The sequence below is a fragment of the Thalassophryne amazonica genome, chromosome 13 (assembly GCF_902500255.1).
Source record: "Thalassophryne amazonica chromosome 13, fThaAma1.1, whole genome shotgun sequence".
In the NCBI taxonomy this organism is placed as follows: Eukaryota; Metazoa; Chordata; class Actinopteri; order Batrachoidiformes; family Batrachoididae; genus Thalassophryne; species Thalassophryne amazonica.
This window is the reverse complement of record NC_047115.1, coordinates 34,961,116-34,981,331: the sequence shown is the minus strand read 5'-3', so window position 1 is coordinate 34,981,331 and position 20,216 is coordinate 34,961,116. Positions and strand designations below refer to the sequence as shown.

Sequence of the window (20,216 nt, the reverse complement as noted above, 5' to 3'; positions counted from 1 at the left end):
AACAAATCCAAAAATCGACAACACATATGGTGTAAGTATCAAGCACCTACAGTGCATTGTTAATAGGTTGTGGCATTCACAAATCATTATGTCCTCATGAATATGTAAATATATGCACAAAAGTGTACAATGCAATCAGATCAACTATATATTCCCCAATGGGATACGTACATGGTGTAATTATCAAGCCGTGTTAATACACTGTTAATGAGTTATTATACTGTATGTGTCACACAGATGACTAAATGAAAGCATTATGAGATATGAGCCCATATATTATGTACATAGTGGTGGGACGTACATTATCTGTCTCCTCAACTTGTAATTACACGTTAGAAGACAAAGTAATATGCAAATGCAGTGCTAACTAGACTAATACACATACTATAATGTGCTGCAAGATGAGTTCTCTGTCAACATCAAATACATTAATTTCTTGTGTGATCTCTGGAGACAAAAACAACTAAAGCATACATTAGTCATCGCATCATCAAATCTCTACAGTGGTTTATTTTACTTGGCTTTGCAAGTGCAAAAATTTGTAAACCCCCCCCCCCCCCCCCCCCAAACCATTTCCAGACTGTATATGTGTTACTTCAGTTTGAAACTCTTCATACTTGCGTGGATTGAATGGAATTACACAACTGCGTGTAATGTATAATGTACACGCCCAATTTTCAGAGGACTGTTTCATGTTAAATGACTTCAAAAGCCTCTATGGTTACCACCATAATAATGGACACCGGGTTTAGATGGTGAATAGAATCCTTGTCTTTCCAGCATGTGGCATGAAAGTAACATAGATCTAAGAAACTAGTTATTTGTGGGGTAATTGACTCGCTGTATATTCTTTACGGGTCTGTTTTCCTCACAGTTTAGGTATTTCCTTAGTTAAAGGTGAGGTTACGGGGCTGTGCTGGTGGCTTTTTGCACAGGCTGGTCTGCAGTATCAGATTTGCACACTGCATGTTATTAGTTTGTTTGTCCCTAAAATTACACCGAGCTACAGGAATAGACAATATGTAAATGAGGATGGATTTTGTTGGCATCACCTGGTCTATTTGAAGATGTCAGAGACAGCAGACCTCAGCAAGAGCCTGCAGTGGTCAGAAGCGTCCAAATAGATGTGCCCAGGGGAATCTATTTCAATCACTGCCAATCAGTTTGACCACATTATGCCGATTTTGGTCTCGTTTCACTGGCTTCCTGTCGCTGTGAGGCCTGATTTTGAGGTGTTCTAAAATCATTCATGTACTAGCGCTAAGCCTTGCTTACCTGCCCGAGCTCTGCATTCTCAGGATGCAGGATTACTATGTGTCCCTAAGGTTAAAAAGAAGTCAGCAGGCCACAGAGCATTCTCTTATTGTGTGCCTGTTTTATGGAACGATCTGTCTGCTGAGATAAAACAGTCAGATTCTGTGGAGTCATTCAAGTCCAGATTTAAAACTCATCTGTTTTCCCTTTCATATGGGAAAACGGATCCCTGCCAGTGGCAGGTATATGGGACTGACCTTGGACTCTGTAGGATTGGCCTTACGATGGACTTTGCATATTATGCTCCTTCTCTATAACTACTGTAACTTTGTAACTGTTAGAATGGCCTAAGCAATGGGTCACCCCGCTGAGTCTGGTCTGCTTGAGGTTTCTTCCTCAAAAATGCCAGAGGGAATTGTTCCTTAGCACTGTCACCTCCTATGTGCTTGCTGAGGGGAGTTGGTAATGGTAGACCTTACCCGTGCGAAGCGCCTAAATACACTGCACTGAATTGACTCTTGTGAGAGCCATGCATAATTAAAATGCCATAATAAAAGCCACAGTGTGTGGAAATTAGCATCATCTAGTCATGAGGATGCAGATTTTCCCATCACTTGTTACCATTTTGTTTTCCTTCACATTTTTGCTTCTTTGGCGACCCTTTCCTTCTCTTGTGAAGCAATATGTATGATCCTCCAATTAACAAAAAAACGAGGGTTCTCAAACTTCTTAGCCAGCAGCAAAAAACAGTAGACAGTGTATACAGGTGTAACCACTGATCCCTCTTCTTTTTTTCTTCAGTTTTCCGTTTTCCAGCTGCACTGCAAAACGTACATGTAAGTTTGTTCCTTTTGGGCTACTGCATCAACATGGTGGCACAACATGGCGGCCTTCATGAGGGGGGGCCCGCTTCCGTGTAAATATAACGGGCTCATTCTAAATGTATGAAAACACATCAGTTCGTTGTTGCAGGTAATTAATTACACACTAATGAACAGATGCGTATGAATGGTATACACCATCTCTGCTAATAAAATCCCCTAAATCCTACACACTGTAGCTTTAAATATGTGTTCACAGTTTTCATTGCATGCAAAGATATATTTCTCTGATGGAGAGGAAGACTTGATTGAATTCTGAGCCAGGATCAGATTAATTTGCTTTGTTTTGTAAATGCCTCCCAGATTTCTGTGGTTTTTGAACTTTGGCAACAACCCCCCAGCTGTACTTCTGCTCAGTTAATAACAAATAAACAGAGGGCTGCAGGGCCCTGGTGGAGGTACGTATATTCTCTGTGAGTGCCCTCTTGTTATTGCCTATTACTGCATAATTTAATAATTACATTATGAACCAAGGAAACAGCCTACCAAGCTGTTGTGATATGAAAAAAAAAAATCCAAGTTGTTCACTTGTAATGAGTGGATTGTTTTATTTATTGTTACACTCACAGAAATATTTAACCCTAACTTTTAAGATTTATGTGATTTTATTACATGACAGATTCCCATTTACTTTTTAGATAATTTTAATACAAACCTACCAAATAAACCTTACATGATGCATATTCATTACTGTAATGGATCCTATTCATTTGAAATGCATAATCCTCAGCTTTATGTATTTAGTATTAATAAAATATAATTACTCTAAATCAATAATAATGACAGTATTTATTTAAAATACATAAAGTATATTGTTTGAATTGCATAATAATTATGTTACCTATGTACAGGTAACATAATTATTATGAAATTCAAACAATATACTTTATGTATTTTAAATAAATACTGTCATTATTATTGATTTAGAGTAATTATATTTTACCAATACCAAATACATAAAGCTGAGGATCATGCATTTCAAATAAATAGGATTTATTACAGTAATGAATATGCATCATGTAATGTTTATTTGGTAGGTTTGTATTAAAATTATCTGAAAAAGTAAATGGGAATTTGTCATTGTAATAAAATTACATAAATCTTAAAGTTAGGGTTAAATATTTCTGTGAGTGTATCAGCCTGTGTCAGTCCATCTCTGTGTGAACAAAACTCAAAGAATTTTGATCCTATTAGGATCGCTTTTGGTGGAATGACTGAGGGTCAGTCAAAGAGTGATTTGATTTTGAGAATAAAAAATGTTCAAACTTCAAGGTCACAGGTGAAGGACAAATTTTTGGCCTGATGCTTATAAAGAGGATAGTTACAGTGGCTCTATTGAATACTGGTCAAAGATACACCTGCAGTTACTATGAAACACTAATATGAAGTCACAGGTCTCCTTTCTGTTGGTCACATGACCTTTGGTGACCTTGAAAGGTCAAACGCAGCTATTTAATCTAAACAGTTTGAAGCCTGAGTGGATTAAACATGATGAGAGAGTTGTGTGTTAGTCCACGATATAGAGGTTCAATTTTGAACAGAGTAGATTAAATGTCAAAGCCACACAGAAACCATATATTATGGTATCACAACAAATTAATTTGCATGAGTCAAACATGTGCGGTGTGCGTTTTGCACTCTTCCAGTGGCCCTTTTTAAAAAATTGAGATAAATATCAAAACTGATATAATATTCCACATAGGTATGTGACAGTCAAAAATAAATTTACAGTGAAAATTTCACACTAAAACCTAATCTGTGCTCCACCATAACTTTAACTGTTTTTATGTTGTAATTTTGCTTTAACATTTTTTTTTTTGTATTTTACAGTATTACAAAGATGAATTTCCCATTTAATAGTAAGGTGTTTTTTTTTAACTAGATTAAATAATAAAAATCATCATATCTAATCGGCATATATATTATTTTAGGAATTTGTGGAATGATTTCCAACAGCAAGAACCTTCTTTTTTTTGCCAATCATCTTCATGCGTTACTCGTTGAATATTATTCCCCATCATATTTAAATAGAATGCTAAATGTGTCAGTGGTGTAAGAAATATCATGGCGGTTATGTGTCCTACCAGAATAGTCCATGTGCTGTGTGTTAAAACGCTCAGAGAGAGAGAGAGAGAGAGAGAGAGAGAGAGAGAAACCACCATCCAAAGTGCGGTTCTGCTTTCACCTCATTCCGCTGCAGCTGAAAGAAGTTGTTGAGATAGTTGGAGTTGAGAGACGAGCTCAGGTCGGCCGCTGCGGGAGTTTTGCTAAAACTGAGATCCGGGTGTGAGGAGTTGGCTTCGGGTCTGAAGGCGTCAAAGGCGCTGGTCTGGTGGGGGTCCTGGAGGGAGAGATAGACCCAGTTGAGAAGTTGCGCAGGCTGGTACACGGAGGCACTCGTGTCTATGGCAGACAACAAGCTCATCTTTCAATGCAGATGGGAAAATCGGACTTTCCGACGCTGACTTTTTGGACCGTTTTTTTTCCCCACCCCCTGCGTTCCCGCACGTCGGTCAGATGGCAAAGTGCTCCTCAGTTCGTTCCCCTGCAGGGCGCTGTCCTCCTCACGCCGGGAGCCTCGTCCCACTTAGATGTTACTGTAAAGTCATCGCGCTAACATGTCAGTATAGAAAGTTCTCCCCTTGCTCCCCATGCTCCGCTATCTGCCTTTATTACAGCGGGGCAGAGACGCGCTCATTGGTTATGCAATTAGGACGGCGGTGCGTCATTGCGCACGCAGAGCAGTCAGCTGTGTGCGGCAGAGGCGTAGCTATGTGGATTCTGAGGGGGGAGGGAAGGGCCATGCACATGCAGGCAAAGACAGTCTTAAGCCCCTCTCACACACAGACGACGTATTCGTGGTGTCTCACACCCATCCGCCACAAACACATCACGCAATGCAACAAGGTTGTCGGCACACTTACGAGGGTGTGGCCAGTGTTTTGGTCAAACACTAAATTTGTAACACATGCACACGCTGTCTGTGTGAGAGGCTGGAAAGCACCAGGCTGTTCAGAAATGACAAATCCGTGATTAAAAGGGAAGGGGGGGGGGGGGGGGAGTTGATAAAACGACTCCAGGTTTTGCACGCCATGCCGCCACTGAATGCCACGGACATGCAGTGCACACACCTGCAGTTGGCGACAAGTGCTGGCAAGTACAGCATAACAACAGCTGCCACTAATACGCCAGTCACACACCTTGAGGGGCTTTACTCGCCCTCAGTGGGGGGGGGGGCATAGCCCTGCATGGCATTGTCGAAGTCACTACCACTTCCTTCTAACAATGTCACACTTGAACATATAATCTTTCTGATAGCTTTTTGGTCATCGGGTATTGCAAAGACTTTGTGTTTGTCCATCCATCTGTCTGTCTGTCTGTACTCAGCATAACTCCAGTCCTATTACTGCCAGGGTATTCAAATTCGTAGGGAGCATTCTTGGGATATAGACCTTGGGCAAGTTCAAAAATTGCTAACCTTGATCTATTCTAAGGGGTCAAAAGGTCACATTTTTCAGCACACTCAGCATAACTGACACATCTGATCAGGTCTTGACTTCCTGTTCCGGAGCACAGCGGTGTTCTGCTGTATCTGTTAGCTGTTTGAACTGAGCTGTTTGAGTTCTTTGAATTAACAGTCTTTTTCAAGACTTTTTAACTTTTTTTTTACTTTTTCACCGTGCTCCAACGCCTAAAGAAGACCTCTAACGGTCGAAGCATCGCGACGGAGCACTTTTATCAGCTAACCTTCATCAGCGTTGGCAAGCTAACTAGCTTGCTAACGCTTTCGTTTTTATTTTTATTTTATTTTTTAGCACTGTTGTCGTGCTGCTCCACAGCCTGTCCAGTGGATTTTAATTTTATTTTAGCACTGTTGTCGTGTGTTACCTGTGCTGCTCCACAGCCTGTCCAGTGGATTTTTATTTTATTTTAGCACTGTTGTCGTGTGTTACCTGTGCTGCTCCACAGCCTGTCCAGTGGATTTTTATTTTATTTTAGCACTGTTGTCGTGCGTTACCTGTGCTGCTCCACAGCCTGTCCAGTGGATTTTTATTTTATTTTAGCACTGTTGTCGTGTGTTACCTGTGCTGCTCCACAGCCTGTCCAGTGGATTTTTATTTTATTTTAGCACTGTTGTCGTGTGTTACCTGTGCTGCTCCACAGCCTGTCCAGTGGATTTTATTTTATTTTAGCACTGTTGTCGTGTGTTACCTGTGCTGCTCCACAGCCTGTCCAGTGGATTTTAATTTTATTTTAGCACTGTTGTCGTGCGTTACCTGTGCTGCTCCACAGCCTGTCCAGTGGATTTTTATTTTATTTTAGCACTGTTGTCGTGTGTTACCTGTGCTGCTCCACAGCCTGTCCAGTGGATTTTTATTTTATTTTTTACCACTGTTGTCGTGTGTTACCTGTGCTGCTCCACAGCCTGCCTAGTGGATTTTTATTTTATTTTTTAGCACTGTTGTCATGTGTTACCTGTGCTGTTCCACAGCCTGTCCAGTGGATTTTTATTTTATTTTTTACCACTGTTGTCGTGTGTTACCTGTGCTGCTCCACAGCCTGCCTAGTGGATTTTTATTTTATTTTTTACCACTGTTGTCATGTGTTACCTGTGCTGTTCCACAGCCTGTCCAGTGGATTTTTATTTTATTTTTTACCACTGTTGTCGTGCGTTACCTGTGCTGCTCCACAGCCTGTTCAGTGGATTTTTATTTTATTTTAGCACTGTTGTCGTGCGTTACCTGTGCTGCTCCACAGCCTGTCCAGTGGATTTTTATTTTATTTTTTAGCACTGTTGTCGTGCGTTACCTGTGCTGCTCCACAGCCTGTTCAGTGGATTTTTATTTTATTTTTTAGCACTGTTGTCGTGCGTTACCTGTGCTGTTCCACAGCCTGTCCAGTGGATTTTTATTTTATTTTTTACCACTGTTGTCGTGCGTTACCTGTGCTGCTCCACAGCCTGTCCAGTGGATTTTTATTTTATTTTTTAGCACTGTTGTCGTGTGTTACCTGTGCTGCTCCACAGCCTGTTCAGTGGATTTTTATTTTATTTTTTAGCACTGTTGTCGTGTGTTACCTGTGCTGCTCCACAGCCTGTCCAGTGGATTTTTATTTTATTTTTTAGCACTGTTGTCGTGTGTTACCTGTGCTGCTCCACAGCCTGTTCAGTGGATTTTTATTTTATTTTTTAGCACTGTTGTCGTGTGTTACCTGTGCTGCTCCACAGCCTGTTCAGTGGATTTTTATTTTATTTTTTACCACTGTTGTCGTGCGTTACCTGTGCTGCTCCACAGCCTGTCCAGTGGATTTTGATTTTGATTTTTTTTTTTTAGCACTGTTGTCGTGTGTTACCTGTGCTGCTCCACAGCCTGTCTAGTGGATTTTGATTTTATTTTTTACCACTGTTGTCGTGTGTTACCTGTGCTGCTCCACAGCCTGTCCAGTGGATTTCTATTTTATTTTTTACCACTGTTGTCGTGTGTTACCTGTGCTGCTCCGCAGCCTGTCCAGTGGATTTTTATTTTATTTTTTTTAGCACTGTTGTCGTGCGTTACCTGTGCTGCTCCACAGCCTGTCCAGTGGATTTTTATTTTATTTTTTAGCACTGTTGTCGTGCGTTACCTGTGCTGCTCCACAGCCTGTCCAGTGGATTTTTATTTTATTTTTTACCACTGTTGTCGTGCGTTACCTGTGCTGCTCCACAGCCTGTCCAGTGGATTTTTATTTAGCGCTGTTGTCGTGCGTTACCTGTGCTGCTCCACAGCCTGTCTAGTGGATTTTTATTTTGTTTTAGCACTGTTGTCGTGCGTTGCCTGTGCTGCTCCACAGCCTGTCCAGTGGATTTTTATTTTTATTTTATTTTATTTTTTAGCACTGTTGTTGTGCGTTACCTGTGCTGCTCCACAGCCTGTCTAGTGGATTTTTATTTTGTTTTAGCACTGTTGTCGTGCGTTACCTGTGCTGCTCCACAGCCTGTCCAGTGGATTTTGATTATTTTATTTTTTTTAGCACTGTTGTCGTGCGTTACCTGTGCTGCTCCACAGCCTGTCCAGTGGATTTTTATTTAGCACTGTTGTCGTGCGTTACCTGTGCTGCTCCACAGCCTGTCTAGTGGATTTTTATTTTTATTTAGCACTGTTGTCGTGCGTTACCTGTGCTGCTCCACAGCCTGTCTAGTGGATTTTTATTTTGTTTAGCACTGTTGTCGTGCGTTACCTGTGCTGCTCCACAGCCTGTCTAGTGGATTTTTATTTTATTTAGCACTGTTGTCGTGCGTTACCTGTGCTGCTCCACAGCCTGTCTAGTGGATTTTTATTTTGTTTTAGCACTGTTGTCGTGCGTTACCTGTGCTGCTCCACAGCCTGTCTAGTGGATTTTTATTTTATTTTAGCACTGTTGTCGTGCGTTACCTGTGCTGCTCCACAGCCTGTCCAGTGGATTTTTATTTTATTTTAGCACTGTTGTCGTGCGTTACCTGTGCTGCTCCACAGCCTGTCTAGTGGATTTTTATTTTATTTTAGCACTGTTGTCGTGCGTTACCTGTGCTGCTCCACAGCCTGTCTAGTGTCGGATTCCCTGTTTGGGAATCCGCTAGCTTAGCATAGCTACTAGCTCTTAGCCGTTTTAGCATGGCGGCTTTTCCTGTCTCTCCCGTACTTTTCTGCTCTGGGTGTGAAATGTTTAGTTATTCCTCGGCCTCTTTTAGCAGTAACGGTACTTGTAATAAGTGCAGCTTATTCGTAGCTTTGGAGGCCAGGCTGGGCGAATTGGAGGCTCGGCTCCGCACCGTGGAAAATTCTACAGCTAGCCAGGCCCCTGTAGTCGGTGCGGACCAAGGTAGCTTAGCCGCCGTTAGTTACCCCCTGGCAGACCCCGTGCAGTCGGGAAGGCAGGCTGACTGGGTGACTGTGAGGAGGAAGCGTAGCCTTAAACAGAAGCCCCGTGTACACCGTCAACCCGTTCACATCTCTAACCGTTTTTCCCCACTCGACGATACACTCGCCGAGGATCAAACTCTGGTTATTGGCGACTCTGTTTTGAGAAATGTGAAGTTAGCGACACCAGCAACCATTGTCAATTGTCTTCCGGGGGCCAGAGCAGGCGACATCGAAGGACATTTGAAATTGCTGGCTAAGGCTAAGCGTAAATTTGGTAAGATTGTAATTCACGTCGGCAGTAATGACACTCGGTTACGCCAATCGGAGGTCACTAAAATTAACATTGAATCGGTGTGTAACTTTGCAAAAACAATGTCGGACTCTGTTGTTTTCTCTGGGCCCCTCCCCAATCAGACCGGGAGTGACATGTTTAGCCGCATGTTCTCCTTGAATTGCTGGCTGTCTGAGTGGTGTCCAAAAAATGAGGTGGGCTTCATTGATAATTGGCAAAGCTTCTGGGGAAAACCTGGTCTTGTTAGGAGAGACGGCATCCATCCCACTTTAGAGGGAGCAGCTCTCATTTCTAGAAATCTGGCCAATTTTCTTGGATCCTCCAAACTGTGACTGTCTAGCGTTGGGACCAGGAGGCAGAGCTGTGGTCTTACACACCTCTCTGCAGCTTCTCTCCCCCTGCCATCCCCTTATTACCCCATCCCCGTAGAGACGGTGCCTGCTCCCAGACCACCAATAACTAGCAAAAATCTATTTAAGCATAAAAATTCAAAAAGAAAAAATAATATAGCACCTTCAATTGCACCACAGACTAAAACAGTTAAATGTGGTCTATTAAACATTAGGTCTCTTTCTTCTAAGTCCCTGTTGGTAAATGATATAATAATTGATCAACGTATTGATTTATTCTGCCTAACAGAAACTTGGTTACAGCAGGATGAATATGTTAGTTTAAATGAGTCAACACCCCCGAGTCACACTAACTGTCAGAATGCTCGTAGCACGGGCCGGGGCGGAGGATTAGCAGCAATCTTCCATTCCAGCTTATTAATTAATCAAAAACCTAGACAGAGCTTTAATTCATTTGAAAGCTTGTCTCTTAGTCTTGTCCATCCAAATTGGAAGTCCCAAAAAACAGTTTTATTTGTTATTATCTATCGTCCACCTGGTCGTTACTGTGAGTTTCTCTGTGAATTTTCAGACCTTTTGTCTGACTTAGTGCTTAGCTCAGATAAGATAATTATAGTGGGCGATTTTAACATCCACACAGATGCTGAGAATGACAGCCTCAACACTGCATTTAATCTATTATTAGACTCTATCGGCTTTGCTCAAAAAGTAAATGAGTCCACCCACCACTTTAATCATATTTTAGATCTTGTTCTGACTTATGGTATGGAAATAGAAGACTTAACAGTATTCCCTGAAAACTCCCTTTTGTCTGATCATTTTTTAATAACATTTACATTTACCCTGATGGACTACCCTGCAGTGGGGAATAAGTTTCATTACACTAGAAGTCTTTCAGAAAGCGCTGTAACTAGGTTTAAGGATATGATTCCTTCTTTATGTTCTCTAATGTCATATACCAACACAGAGCAGAGTAGCTACCTAAACTCTGTAAGGGAGTTAGAGTATCTTGTCAATAGTTTTACATCCTCATTGAAGACAACTTTGGATGCTGTAGCTCCTCTGAAAAAGAGAGCTTTAAATCAGAAGTGTCTGACTCCGTGGTATAACTCACAAACTCGTAGCTTAAAGCAGATAACCCGTAAGTTGGAGAGGAAATGGCGTCTCACTAATTTAGAAGATCTTCACTTAGCCTGGAAAAAGAGTTTGTTGCTCTATAAGAAAGCCCTTCGTGAAGCTAGGACATCTTTCTACTCATCACTAATTGAAGAAAATAAGAACAACCCCAGGTTTCTTTTCAGCACTGTAGCCAGGCTGACAAAGAGTCAGAGCTCTATTGAGCTGAGTATTCCATTAACTTTAACTAGTAATGACTTCATGACTTTCTTTGCTAACAAAATTTTGACTAGTAGAGAAAAAATTACTCATAACCATCCCAAAGATGTATCGTTATCTTTGGCTGCTTTCAGTGATGCCGGTATTTGGTTAGACTCTTTCTCTCCGATTGTTCTGTCTGAGTTATTTTCATTAGTTACTTCATCCAAACCATCAACATGCTTATTAGACCCCATTCCTGCCAGGCTGCTCAAGGAAGTCCTACCATTATTTAATGCTTCAATCTTAAATATGATCAATCTATCTTTGTTAGTTGGTTATGTACCACAGGCCTTTAAGGTGGCAGTAATTAAACCATTACTTAAAAAGCCATCACTTGACCCAGCTATCTTAGCTAATTATAGGCCAATCTCCAACCTTCCTTTTCTCTCAAAGATTCTTGAGAGGGTAGTTGTAAAACAGCTAACTGATCACCTGCAGAGGAATGGTCTATTTGAAGAGTTTCAGTCAGGTTTTAGAATTCATCATAGTACAGAAACAGCATTAGTGAAGGTTACAAATGATCTTCTTATGGCTTCGGACAGTGGACTTATCTCTGTGCTTGTTCTGTTGGACCTCAGTGCTGCTTTTGATACTGTTGACCATAAAATTTTATTACAGAGATTAGAGCATGTCATAGGTATTAAAGGCATTGCGCTGCGGTGGTTTGAATCATATTTGTCTAATAGATTACAGTTTGTTCATGTAAATGGGGAATCTTCTTCACAGACTAAAGTTAATTATGGAGTTCCACAAGGTTCTGTGCTAGGACCAATTTTATTCACTTTATACATGCTTCCCTTGGGCAGTATTATTAGACGGTATTGCTTAAATTTTCATTGTTACGCAGATGATACCCAGCTTTATCTATCCATGAAGCCAGAGGATACGCACCAATTAGCTAAACTGCAGGATTGTCTTACAGACATAAAGACATGGATGACCTCTAATTTCCTGCTTTTAAACTCAGATAAAACTGAAGTTATTGTACTTGGCCCCACAAATCTTAGAAGCATGGTGTCTAACCAGATCGTTACTCTGGATGGCATTACCCTGATCTCTAGTAATACTGTGAGAAATCTTGGAGTTATTTTTGATCAGGATATGTCATTCAAAGCGCATATTAAACAAATATGTAGGACTGCCTTTTTGCATTTACGCAATATCTCTAAAATCAGAAAGGTCTTGTCTCAGAGTGATGCTGAAAAACTAATTCATGCATTTGTTTCCTCTAGGCTGGACTATTGTAATTCATTATTATCAGGTTGTCCTAAAAGTTCCCTAAAAAGCCTTCAGTTGGTTCAGAATGCTGCAGCTAGAGTACTGACGGGGACTAGCAGGAGAGAGCATATCTCACCCGTGTTGGCCTCCCTTCATTGGCTTCCTGTTAATGCTAGAATAGAATTTAAAATTCTTCTTCTTACTTATAAGGTTTTGAATAATCAGGTCCCATCTTATCTTAGGGACCTCGTAGTACCATATTACCCCATTAGAGCGCTTCGCTCTCAGACTGCGGGCTTACTTGTAGTTCCTAGGGTTTGTAAGAGTAGAATGGGAGGCAGAGCCTTCAGCTTTCAGGCTCCTCTCCTGTGGAACCAGCTCCCAATTCAGATCAGGGAGACAGATACCCTCTCTACTTTTAAGATTAGGCTTAAAACTTTCCTTTTCGCTAAGGCTTATAGTTAGGGCTGGATCGGGTGACCCTGGACCATCCCTTGGTTATGTTGCTTTAGACGTAGACTGTGGGGGGGTTCCCATGATGCACTGTTTCTTTCTCTTTTTGCTCCGTATGCATCACTCTGCATTTAATCATTAGTGATCGATCTCTTTTTCCTGGTTCTTTCCCTCAGCCCCAACCAGTCTCAGCAGAAGACTGCCCCTCCCTGAGCCTGGTTCTGCTGGAGGTTTCTTCCTGTTAAAAGGGAGTTTTTCCTTCCCACTGTGGCCAAGTGCTTGCTCATAGGGGGTCTTTTTGACCGTTGGGGTTTTTTTTTTTTTGTATGGCCTTGCCTTGCAATGTGGAGCGCCTTGGGGCAACTGTTTGTTGTGATTTGGCGCTATATAAGAAAAAAGTTGATTGATTGATAACTCCAGTCCTATTACTGCCAGGGTCTTCCAATTCTTAGGTAGCATTCATACTGCCAGGGTATTCAAATTCGTAGGGAGCATTCTTGGGATATAGACCTTGGACAAGTTCAAAAATTGCTAACCTTGATCTATTCTAAGGGGTCAAAAGGTCACATTTTTCTACACACTCAGCATAACTTCATTCCTATTACCACCAGGGTATTCAAATTCATATGGAGCATTCTTGGGACACAGACCTTGGACAAGTTAAAAAATGGCTAACCTTGACCTATTCTAAGGGGTCAAAATGTCACATTCTTTCTACACACTCAATATAACTTCATTCCTATTACCGCCAGGGTCTTCAAATTCACATGGAGCATTCTTTTGACACAGACTTTGGACAAGTTAAAAAATGTCTAACCGTGACCTATTCTAAGGGGTCAAAATGTCACATTCTTTCTACACACTCAATATAACTTCATTCCTATTACCACCAGGGTCTTCAAATTCATAAGGAGCATTCTTGGGACACAGACATTGGACAACTTTAAGGATGCCTAACCTTGACCTATTCTAAGGGGTCAAAAGGTCACATTCTTTCTACACACTCAGCAAAACTTCATTGCTATTACCACCAGGGTCTTCAAATTCACTCACAGGGAGCATTCTTGGGACACAGACCTTGGACAAGTTCAAAAATGGCTAACCTTGATCTATTCTAAGGGGTCAACAGGTCGCATTTTTTTCTCCACACTCTTTCATTAATTACATGCCCGTACGGCCGAGGCTACTTTAGCATTGCATTCTATATTTATATTAATTCAGTGCACTCAAATGATTGGAACTTGAATAAATATTCACAGAAAACTTCTATCTTCCTTGATGCTGCTTTGTGTTGGTGTATTTCTACTTAGTTTGGACACAAAAACACAAATTTCATATCTGAAGCAATTAGATGACAAAACACGCAAGGCTGGTGGGCACAGCTAATCCTATAGCTGAAAAGTTAACTGTGCTAACACTAAACTGATCAAACATTTAGCTGACACAACTGATAACCACTAACTTTTATCTACATTGAACTTTGGTGTTTTGGGGGGGACTCCAAAACCCTGAAAACAGATATAAAGAGTTGACGTTTTAATATGCTGAAGCACAAACAATACTTTTCATACATTTAATAGTTTCTGTATTGAATTAATAAGAAATATCAAAAAATAAAAATGCACATGGAAAATAGCTGTAATAATCCACTTATTCAATTTGCTTTAACTTATTTCATTCATGTCTTCATTCTATTTCATTCTAATTATTCATTTGGCTTCCTGCTCCTCTATATCATCAAGGTGATGCTTGTTGACTTTGAGTGCCATTTTTGCTTAATGGAATTGTTATGAGCTCCCAACAGGAACAAACATGGATGATTTTTAGGGTTTACAAATTCAATCAGTTTGCTGCACCTTATCTGGGACCATGTCTCCCAAGTCTGCCCCAGTTATTGAGCCATTTTTCAACATCTCATGCAAAAATGTTGTTAATTCAGCTGTCATAAAATACACTTTTTCATGCATGCTACTAAAAGCATGCTGGACCGCCAAGAAGAAACGGTGATCCAACTCTCAATCAGTCAACCATATGACTTCCTCATGTCATCCAAACCAGAGAAAGTGTCACCCAGTTTTCTTAAGTGTGTCAGGTAGAAAGCTTTAAAAAGGGCTCCCTCTTGTGACAGATGTTCTTCACACATACAGTAAATGCTGTGAATTGCCTCACATGATGTATGCTTCGATTTTTTGTTTTTACACACACACACACACACACACACACACACACACACACACACACACACACACGCACATATATATATGTATGTATGTATGTATGTATAAAACCTTTTTTTTTTTTTTTTTGCTAATCATCTTCATGCGTTGCTCGTTAAATATTGTTCCCCCATCATATATATATATATATATATATATATATATATATATATATATATATATATATATACCTGCCAACATTTGAATTTACCAATGTGGGACACCCACACGTGGCTGTGAGTGCCAAGGGCGCAAAGCTTAACTAGGGGGTCTGGGGGCATGCCTGGACCCACACAAATGTTATACTAATTGGCATCCTGCACACAGCCATGCGGGACTGGGGGGTAAATACTGGTGGCACTGACCGAACAGTCCCCCCTAAAAATCAGTCCACCCTGCCTTCACTGAGCATGCATCATTAGCCGCGGTTCACGGATTATCACCTCGTTTCTGCTTAAAACTGCACTCCAGTCATCATCTATCTCAGCGACAGATATCCAAAGCTTTTGTACAACAATTATTTCCTCATAAATTCAGCATTATTTCATCATAAAAGGTGGAGGAAGCGATCAGAGCACTGTGGCTACACAAGCTGCTAGCTGATGTGTTCACTGCTCATTGGTAATTTCAAAGCGTCATTGTGTTTCGCCTCGTTTCTGCTTAAAACTGACTTTAGAATGATTTCAGAGATTTGACCTTGTCATCTGATAGTTAATAATTACATTAATCCATTTGATCACTTTGGGTGAAGCGACTCTGTCTCAGATGAGCTGCTGTGGTCCCAAATGACTCATGCACAGTGAAGGCAGTCGGACCGATTTTTAGAGGGGGACCGTTTGGTCTGTGACACTGGGACCCTCTCGGTTGGCAGCGCTGTCAACCCACTTATTCCAGTTGGGTCAGAGTAGAAATAAATAAAGCCACAGGTAAGTAATCCTTGTCTTTTATATCAAATCCATAAAATAGTCATATAAATGTAGTTATACATGCAAACATATGGTAAACGTATGAAGACCATTTACAAATAAAGGGTTCTTTAAACAAATAATTACTGTTCTAAACCAACCTATTTGATTACCTTAAAGTAGTTGTTTAAACAAAATATAATATGAAAATATCAGAAAAATATGACAATCATGTACTATGGCCAATTCACTGGTGGTAGACAATTTTTTATTTGTACATTGTATTTAATAAATTACTTTAATTTTCAGGACATAATCACATACAATATAGATTCTAAAATAATTGTACCATGTTTGACTTATTTTGCCTGAAAGCCTTTTGTTGACATTTGTGTGTGTGTATGTTGTTGCTCTGTTTAGCACTTCCGGGCTTCTTAAATAACTACGGCCCGTGACTTTGTAAGCAGGCACCTTCGTAAATGTGTGAGTCAACTCCAAACATTTAAGCGTTTTTCAGGTTTGTTAACTTGGGCAGGAAGATTCCCTCACGTATGCATTAAAACGTGTATTGTGTCAGTCAGTACACGACGGAACATAGCGAGGCTCTGAGTGGAAACTATGAGTCCCTCCCACGACACTTAAATACAGCCGGACTGTCTACTGCTTAAAGAAATACGCCCTTTGGACGAAGAGTACCAACAGGAAAAAAGAAAAAGAAAGAAACCAACAGTAAGTGCCCAAATCAAATAACTACGTAAATTAAACAAGCTAGGCTAATAAGTCACGTTAGCACGTCCTAAAGCGGTACGTGATTTCGCTAATCATTTTTAATTTGCTATTTTCGACGCTGTCGTTAGCCTGCCAAACATATTCCAGAGACTTTTTTCGGGCTCGGCCATTTAAGGTTACGAAATGCCCGTTGAAGTCGTAGTTGGTTTTATAAAGCCCCTGTTTTTTTGTTGTTGTTGTGTTTCTTTTTATTTGACGGAGCAGCGAAGCAGGACAGGAAACAGAAGTCAATTCAACGATCTGTTGTATATTTGTACAGGCCAGAAGCAGATCCTGTTCAGCTGCTTCCAACGATGCGTGTTTAATTATCGCTGTGTGTTATTAATGGACTACCTCCCTATGCAGATAACCGCGGTGTTTTGTGGGTTTGTTTGCCAAACAGTTCCGTTTTCAGTTTTCTTAAAGTGGGAGGAAGCAGATCTAAACCACCCCTGACAAACCTGTTATGACACTGAAAGCTTTGAACTTCATCATGCACATTTAGTATCTATCTGTCTATCTACACTGCTCAAAATAATTAGAGGAACAATGTGTTCTAAAAAATTATGGAATCACCCTGTAAATTTTCATCCCCAAAACTAACACCTGCATCATATCAGATCTGCTCGTTAGTCTGCATCTAAAAAGGAGTGATCACACCTTGGAGAGCTGTTGCACCAAGTGGACTGACATGAATCATGGCTCCAACACGACAGATGTCAATTGAAACAAAGGAGAGGATTATCAAACTCTTAAGAGAGTAAATCATCATGCAATGTTGCAAAAGATGTTGGTTGTTCACAGTCAGCTGTGTCTAAACTCTGGACCAAATACAAACAACATGGGAAGGTTGTTAAAGGCAAACATACTGGTAGACCAAGGAAGACATCAAAGCGTCAAGACAGAAAACTTAAAGCAATATGTCTCAAAAATCGAAAAATGTACAACAAAACAAATGAGGAACGAATGGGAGGAAACTGGAGTCAACGTCTGTGACCGAACTGTAAGAAACCGCCTAAAGGAAATGGGATTTACATACAGAAAAGCTAAACGAAAGGCATCATTAACACCTAAACAGAAAAAAACAAGGTTACAATGGGCTAAGGAAAAGCAATTGTGGACTGTGGATGACTGGATGAAAGTCATATTCAGTGATGAATCTCGAATCTGCATTGGGCAAGGTGATGATGCTGGAACTTTTGTTTGGTGCCTTTCCAATGAGATTTATAAAGATGACTGCCTGAAGAGAACATGTAAATTTCCACAGTCATTGATGGTATGGGGCTGCATGTCAGGTAAAGGCACTGGGGAGATGGCTGTCATTACATCATCAATAAATGCACAAGTTTATGTTGATATTTTGGACAACTGAAAGGATGTTTGGGGATGATGAAATCATTTTTCAAGATGATAATGCATCTTGCCATAGAGCAAAAACTGCAAAAACATTCCTTGCAAAAAGACACATAGGGTCAATGTCATGGCATAGGGTCAGTGTCAATGAGCAGATCTGATTTGATGCAGGTGTTAATTTGGGGGATGAAAATTTACAGGGTGATTCCATAATTTTTTCCTCAGAATTGAGTGATTCCATATTTTTTTCCTCTGCTTGGTCTAAAAAAGTAACCGTTACTGACTGCCACAATCTTTTTTTCTTGATTTCTTATAGTGTTTCTTAAAGCCAGAAAGTTGCCATTTGAAATGACTTTAGTTTTGTGTCATGTCTGTGATCTGCTTTTTTTCTACAAAATTAAACTGAATGAACATCCTCTGAGGCCGGTGATTCCATAATTTTTGCCAGGGGTTGTAGCTTGATATTGGTGATTTTCATTATTGAAAATTGGCATATTTTACCATTCACTATTTTCAGGGGTGGACTGATCGAAGGTTTTGCAGACATGACACTGACAGAGAAAAAACAGGATAAACACACGTGCCAACGTCGACTTCTGTATTTTCGTTTTTATTCTTTCTTGAATTTGCAGGTTTTGTTTATCATCCCCGCCCTACACAGAAAATTACCAAGACTGCAAAAATTATTTCCACCGTGCCCGAAATGATTTCCACAGTGTGGAGAAAAGCGCCGGTGGACATAATTTTGGACGCGGTGGTGGAAATAATTTCGGGCACGGTGGAAATAATTTTCACCACACTGTGCCACGTTTTTGAGCTGCTTTTAGCATCCGAGAATCCCTGGAGCTGCTTTTAGCATCTGAGAATCCTTCCACCAGTAGGTGATTTTCTGTTCCGATTCAGACAACTTTATGGCACCCAAAACGGCATTTTAAAGATGAAAAATTAACACCAACACTCAGTGCCGAGGGTGTTGCAACACTCAGTGCAGATGACGTCGCCATGTTGAAATACCCTCTAGGATGACGTCATTTGAACTAGCCAGTCAGTGAGGAGATCCTGTCAAATATCGCTAGGAGCGTGTTTGCCGTATCCGGCAAAATATACACATCGAATAAATTAAGCAAAGCTTGTATAATGAGTTGGAGTGCAGTGTGACTTCAGAATGTTTTTGGAACCTTCGACCTCAACAACTTTTAGAAGAGGAACTTAACCCTTTTATTTCCTGTTAATTGTGTAATTTCACAAAAACTCATCTTCAACCGCTTAGTCCAATTAAGGGTCACGGGGGGCTGGAGCCTATCCCAGCAGTCATAGAGCGTAAGGTGGGGTACACCCTGGACAGGATTCCAGTCTGTCGCAGGGCCACATATAGACAAACAAACATGTGCACACCCGCACGCACACCTGGACAATTTAATATTTCCAATCCACCTAACCTGCATGTCTTTGGATGTGGGAGGAAGCCGGAGCACCCGTAGGGAACCCAGGCAAACACGGGGAGAACACGCAAACTCCACACAGAAAGGTCAAAGGTGGGAATTGAACCATGACCTTCTCGCTGCGAGGCAACAGTGCTAACCACTAAGCCACCGTGCTGCAATTGTGTAACTTTTTAATGGTAATTTATTTATAAATTGTTTAGGTTCTTGTTATAATATGCTCACTATTATTATTTTATTTTATTTTCTATTTTGTCATTTGGTTTTTAAATGGACCACAATGGAAATAAGCATTTTCACTTTCTTGTCATCCATGTATTTTTAATATATTAAAAAAAACAAAAAAAAAACTATTTACAGTTATATTATGTGGAATGTAGTTAGCAATATTCATTGTACACTGTGCTCCAGTGTATATGGACATTTTTTAAAATTCGTATTACCTTTGAATACTTGGGCAATGGGCACATTATTTGCTGTGGCCATACACCCGATGGATGTGTCGACTAATGTCCTTTTTATATCATGAGACCAATAGGAAAGCATTAATTGTTTGACTAGGCTATATTTTGCACACATCATATTATGTTCCTAAATCTTGTGTGTTGAGTCACCGTGACAGTTAAAACAATGAGTGCACATAACACTTCCTTAAACTCCAGATGAAACCTGCATTGTGCCAGTCATGGCTGATGAATGTGTTGCACCATTGTGCTGCACCAGTAACAGCCTGCTGATCCACTCTTGTGCCAAAGTTAATATCTTGTCTGAACAGATCGTTTACATCCTCTGCCCTCCCTCATTCTGTTTTTCCCCATGGTCTGGGTTG

At 40.6% G+C, this 20,216-nt stretch overlaps 2 protein-coding genes across 6 annotated transcripts in view; one reads left to right on the top strand and one right to left on the bottom strand.

Annotated features, from left to right (window-relative positions):
• zcchc24 (zinc finger, CCHC domain containing 24) overlaps positions 1 to 20,216 on the bottom strand; it is a 122,718-nt gene that overhangs the window by 95,002 nt on the left and 7,500 nt on the right. The window contains exon 2 of the mRNA XM_034185448.1: positions 4,321 to 4,611. Within this exon, the coding sequence (XP_034041339.1) occupies positions 4,321 to 4,560 (240 nt within the window). The 5' untranslated portion in view covers positions 4,561 to 4,611. The remainder of the gene's footprint in view (positions 1 to 4,320; positions 4,612 to 20,216) is intronic.
• Positions 16,349 to 20,216, top strand: part of anxa11a (annexin A11a) — a 41,362-nt gene continuing 37,494 nt past the window's right edge. The window contains exon 1 of one of the 5 annotated variants that reach the window (XR_004564630.1): positions 16,349 to 16,553. The gene's annotated coding sequence lies outside the window, so the exon portion shown is untranslated. Of the gene's footprint in view, positions 16,557 to 20,216 lie in introns of all 5 variants that reach the window. The other 4 variants (XM_034185446.1, XM_034185444.1, XM_034185445.1 and 1 more) reach the window with 4 other exon arrangements.